A 5,641-nucleotide genomic window follows, 5' to 3' on the forward strand; every position below is an offset into this window, starting at 1 on the left:
GTTCTGCTAATAAAAAAACGCTACATATAACCGAGTTAGCGGCTTTTACTTAAACAAGACCACTGTACATAAACGCTTAAGCATTTATTTATGTCGTGCTTCTACAAATGCCCCGTAGTATTTTATTATTTTAGTATTTTAGTCGCGAGGTTCGCACGCTATTAATGCGGTAACTACGAGCGTTACGCATTAATTATTTCGCGCAGCGTGTTCGTTCGATGAGAAGAATGGAAGAATGGATGGGAGAAAAGAGTTAGGGCGCATAAGTGTGCTGAGACAGATTCTTTCAGCGAAGGATAATTTAACCGCACACATGGATTAGAAGTTAGAGAGAAAGGTGATAAAATCGACGATAAGGCAATTTTTTTGTGATATTTCAAGATTTTTTTATCCATCGGTATATCTCACTTCCTCAAAACCGATCGACTTTACGGTATGTGTCCATCCCATCTCACCCGATCTCCCTTCGACTATATTTTTTTGTTTTTCCATCGCGAGTCTGTCGTGTATTATCTTACGATTAACTGTCATATCATGTATAGTAGAAATTAATGGTGAAAAGAGGAAAAACAGTACATTGTTTCTGTTAAAATAAACATTGTTGAAAAATAACAGCTGTGTTGCACTCAATTTTACCGATTATTATATTCTCACAAATATTATGCTGCGGAATTATAGAAGATCTTTTTTGATAGCAAATTTATCAGTAAATTTATCAGATGATTTATCGATGGATTTGATAAAGCGATAAAAGTAAACGAGAGCATTGTACTCTCTGAAATTTGATTATATAAATTGGATAAAAACACCAGAATAATGACATTCCATTGCATTGATTTACGTAACGTAAACGCTTATATTTTATATATTCATAACAAGTTAAAGTTTACAATCAATTCATATTTTAAATAGTTGATCAGATAATGTATCCAAACGTAATTGAATTCTTTTCAACTATTTAAACTATACATTTTATTCTATTAAACAAATTTTATGTAACACCTTTATATTAATATATGCTTACAAAGCAATTTTTAATTCCAATCTGATCTTCAACATCTGCATTCTATCTTTGCCTGCAAAGAGGAGAACTTAATTATATTAAAAGTTACATTAATAAATAATTAAGATGTATTATTACATAAACATGGCATTAGTTATCATTAACATCCAAATTAATAATTTATCGTTTTAAAAAAAATCTTATTACCATAAACATTGTTCAGCTACAATAAAATACAATATTATTTCAAAAATTATAAAATTAAAATTAATATATAAGAGAGATTTATAGAATACAAGTTATTCTTCAAGAAAAACTTAAATACCTAATGTTTAGATATAAATTATTATAAGATAAAGATAATAAAGCATTTTGCTTGAAGGAATTTAACGGTAAATAAAATTATTTACCTGTCGATGAATGGCGATCACACCATCTTCCTCGCCTGGCAAGATTTCTATATACGCCTTTCCATTTTGATCCACTGTTACGGTCTTACCGGTACATTTGTTATCTTCCAAATTTCCAGAGATAACGTCGCAGTAAGTACCAGGCTGCAGAGAGGTAAAGAGATGCTTCTTGAGAGGCTCGTGTTCGTCACCATTGATCGCAATGAAACCCGCGTTTCCGCGACTGAAAGCGATTTGATTCTTGCCATTGTCCCACCAGTTGTTCACGTCGGTATTATTCGCAGCGATTCGGAAGCGCACCATGTTGTAAATCTGCCGCCATCGGTGCTCGCAGATCCAACCGTTACCGCAGGTATTGTCAGAGTTGATGGTTGGAGATATAAGATTTCCTGCAGAATCCTGCGGCGGGTTAGCGTCAAAACTGTCAAAAGCGAAGGAACTCATGATACGCGCAGTTCCATAATTATGTGCCAGCATGAAAGCAACGGCCATCTGTAATATCACTTATTATTAATTCGACATTTAGATAAAGAAATATAATTCAGAGTCTCCGTGTTTTTTTATTTTTAATTTCTCTAGTTCTCTCGAAAATCACTTGCCTTGTATTTCTTCGATGATTTGTAGGTAAGTATTTCGGGGTGGCCACGTTGAGTATCATGATTGTCAATAAATACTACAGCATCCTGAGATGGTAACAAACCCCAAGCTTCTCCCCAATTGGCAAACCATTTCAATTGATTCTTTCCGTTCAAGGCGTTGCTGAGCTCCATACCGTATCGGAATTCCGTAACCGCGCCGAAAGAGTTGTATTCATATTTACTGATTGCTTCGCTGCCGTAATCAATCACTTCTTGAAATACGTAAGGTCGCGCACCCGAAGGGAAATTATGCTTGGGATTGAGATTTTTCACCCGAGAGTAGATTACTTTTAGATCCTCCGGCCACATGTGCTTAGCTGCGTCTACTCTAAAATCCAGAAATTGATGAAATAGTTTATTTTATAAACTATAAAAGTATAATAAATAAACGCATGTATCTTGTTTAATTAACGATTTTTTAAATTAGCTTAAAAATATTACTAAAAATTTTTGCTTATATCGAGATAAGAGAAAATAAAGTTCCAGTATCTGAAAGGAATAATTTCTTTGATAGAGAAGATACCTGGAAATATTGATTGGAAAATATTGTAACAGAATCGCATGGAACGTAAAGATTTTATTGTACTAACCGGTAGCCAGCAACTCCAGCATCGATTGTTTCGTTCAAGAAGTTGACTATCGTATTTCTGACATATTCTTTTGACTGATTGAGATCATGCAGGCCGGATAACTCGCAATTTCGTACATTTCCCGCATCATTATAATTGTCGATGGTGCAAGGGACGTGAAAATCGAATCCAGAATACGGTACCCCCGGATAATTTAAGCTATTAGTATCCGCTGTTGAACCGCCAGTACCCTTTGCTTTTTGGTGATTTCCGGTCATGTGGTTGAAGACCACATCGACGTAAATCCTTACGCCGGCATTGTTACATCTGCGAACCATGTCCTTGAATTCCTCCGCCGTGCCCGACCTCGTATGCCATTTATAAGATATAGGTTGATAACGTTCCCACCATGGTCTATTCTCTACGATCACGTTCTCTTGGATCGGAGAAACCTGCGGTAATTTCGGGGAATTTGTTTTTATTATCTACTCAGTGGTATACATGAATTACCACTTAGGCGCAGAATTAAAGGAAATATTTTTGTGGAGCATATCAATCCTCTTAAGCTGATGATAAGTCTATTTGGAGCCACTCAATTATAAATCTTTTTGTCAAAAATGTCAATTAAATTTTCTTTATCTATAAAAATTCCAATTATTTTTATTAAAATATACTTACTTAGTATTAGAAGGGGATATTCTTCTACATATATCTTCGATCGTTTGAAAATGGACATTCTTTGAACTTGGATTATGAAAAATATAAATGTGATCAATTTCTAATTCCGCACCTTTTTGATACATATATTTAACTTAACAGATGTAAAATTTTATTTAAAAAATATTAATGTTTGGATAAGATAAATCATGACTTTGCGTACGTTGGGAAGCAGTATATACAATTCCGCCATTTTGGTGACCTGAAACAGAAAAATCAATTTGTTTCATAAATTATATAATACTCCTTATCGTGTGAAAATGCATTTTTCATTTTTTCGATAATTGATTTGTCACATGATAAGAAGTGTATAATTTATAAAACAAATTAATTTTTCTGGCTAACCGGACTATCGGTATTGTGTATACTATTTTCCGGCATACATAAAGTCACGTCTTATTATATCTTTTTTAAACATTAATATTTTTAAATAAAATTTTATATAAAACAAGTTAAATATATGTACTAAAAAAATTGTAAAATTACAAGTTTTTTATTTACTTTCTTCACAATCCAAGTCGAAAGAACGTTTATTTTTCAGGACGGTTAAAATAGGATAAATTCTTAATTTTATTTATACAAGCTATTTATATGTTTTATATGAGTTTTTTATACGAATCACTTTGGTTCTTTTAAATTAATTAATGTCTTTTAATTAATATGAACTAATGAGTCTTACAGACCGGCGCATCGTCAATAACTGTGTTACTGATTTTGGCACTAGCTCCGGAGAGTTAAAATCTTTGTTACGTAATTAATAATTTCGTTGCAGCCCCGAAACAATGCCATATTTTGACGTAAAGGATAAAATGGCATAATGGACTATGCAAATATAGAAAATGAGGCTCGAAAGAATCTATCAGTGGAAAAAAGCCCATCAGAGCCTACATCAGCTGTTCGGATGCACAGAAAATTCTTTATTTTCATGTGAATGTAACAAAATGAATAAAATAAATGTTTCGACCATTCAATTCGGGTTTTTATCAATATAAAATATAAATTAAAATTACATAAGTAACAAAAGCTAATGATTCCCGACAATTTAGTTCGTTGGATAAAGAAGAACGAATTAAATTGTCGGGAATCGTCAATTTAGATTTTGCGTTACTTATGTAATTTCAATTTATTATATTTTATATTGATAAGGACCCGAATTGAAACGTTAGGCTTTTTTACATTTTTCACTGATAATGGACTTTAACAAATCTTACTCAGGGAGTAGTTGCAAGATTTAAAAATGGACCGTTGTTCTTTAAGTGTTAAAAAAAGGTTTCTAGATTTTTTATAAAATTTTCTACAGTCATATTTCGCGTCATAGTTTTCTTCAAAATTTGTTAAACGCTACACACAGAAAAATACACACTGTACGCAAATAACAATTACTTGTTTCAAATATTATATTTCTTGCTTATATATCTGGGAAATCTGCCATATGTTTATCACAAGCATCAAATTTATTCAAAATTTATTCTAAATCAACTGACTGTGTGTGTGTGAATGCCAATAAGTTTATTACTTTAATCAAGATTATTAAATAAAAACAAATCCGATTTATTTATTATATAAAATCGCTTCTTCGACAAATTTTGTAATATTTCTCAAAAAAAAAAACTTGTTTTGCATAATAATAAGTTTTTCTAAAATTTGTAATAAGTATATCTTAAGATTATTGTCGAGAAGATATTTTTTATTAAAAATAATCATTATTTAAAAGAATAAAAGTAAATAGAATAATCACTTTTCATAGTAACAAAATGATATTTTTCTATGTGTATTATCTCACTCACCTGTACGCCACCGAATCCCATAGGACCGAGGAAATTTTCGCATTCCTCTGCAATCTTTCCCCATTTCCATTCAAAAAGATGCACCATTCCATCGTGGCCGGGCACATAGTGCAGATCTTTCTGAGCGACTACTGCTGACAGTATCGCTAACGCGCACAATAGTACTCGTATCATGTTCATTGATGACTGCGATGCGAAATATCGGTCTTGGAAATATATATAACTGGTCGAAGACCAGATCAATATGTTTGCTGATTGTAACTGCACGTGGCGTTTCCGCTTCTCTTTATTACATTGACCAACCGCGCCGATAAAATATATTTATCGCACAAATATAGAACGATAAATAAGTCTTATAAATAGTCTAATTAATTACATTCTTCTAATTGATGCATTTATATTGATGAAGTATAAACAGCCAAAGATGTCAAGGTTACAGCTGTAATAACATTTATATAAACGAGCGTTATCTAATCGCTGCTGGTTCAAAAAAATGTTGCAGACAGGTGCAAAATTG

The 5,641-nt window shown here is 32.4% G+C and overlaps 1 protein-coding gene across 1 annotated transcript; it reads right to left on the reverse strand.

The window, feature by feature from the left end:
* Nucleotides 1–969: 969 nt before the first annotated feature.
* On the reverse strand, nt 970–5,350 carry LOC108753921 (alpha-amylase-like). Its single transcript, XM_018495947.1, has 5 exons — nt 5,125–5,350; nt 2,642–3,072; nt 2,013–2,379; nt 1,414–1,905; nt 970–1,076 (listed from the first exon to the last, which is right to left on the reverse strand). Exons 1-5 carry the CDS (start codon nt 5,302–5,304, stop codon nt 1,053–1,055), a joined length of 1,494 nt encoding a protein of 497 aa, XP_018351449.1. The 5' UTR covers nt 5,305–5,350; the 3' UTR covers nt 970–1,052.
* Nucleotides 5,351–5,641: the final 291 nt, after the last annotated feature.

This window comes from Trachymyrmex septentrionalis, unplaced genomic scaffold (genome assembly GCF_001594115.1).
Source record: "Trachymyrmex septentrionalis isolate Tsep2-gDNA-1 unplaced genomic scaffold, Tsep1.0 scaffold100, whole genome shotgun sequence".
Lineage (NCBI taxonomy): Eukaryota > Metazoa > Arthropoda > Insecta > Hymenoptera > Formicidae > Trachymyrmex > Trachymyrmex septentrionalis.

Coding starts and splice junctions, on each gene's coding strand:
- LOC108753921 (XM_018495947.1), bottom strand. CDS start 5,304: ATGAACATGATACGAGTACTATTGTGCGCGTTAGCGATACTGTCAGCA. Junction 2,380..2,641: donor GCTGGAGTTGCTGGCTACCG/GTTAGTACAATA, acceptor TCTGGATTTTAG/AGTAGACGCAGCTAAGCACA. Junction 1,906..2,012: donor AATCATCGAAGAAATACAAG/GCAAGTGATTTT, acceptor GTGATATTACAG/ATGGCCGTTGCTTTCATGCT.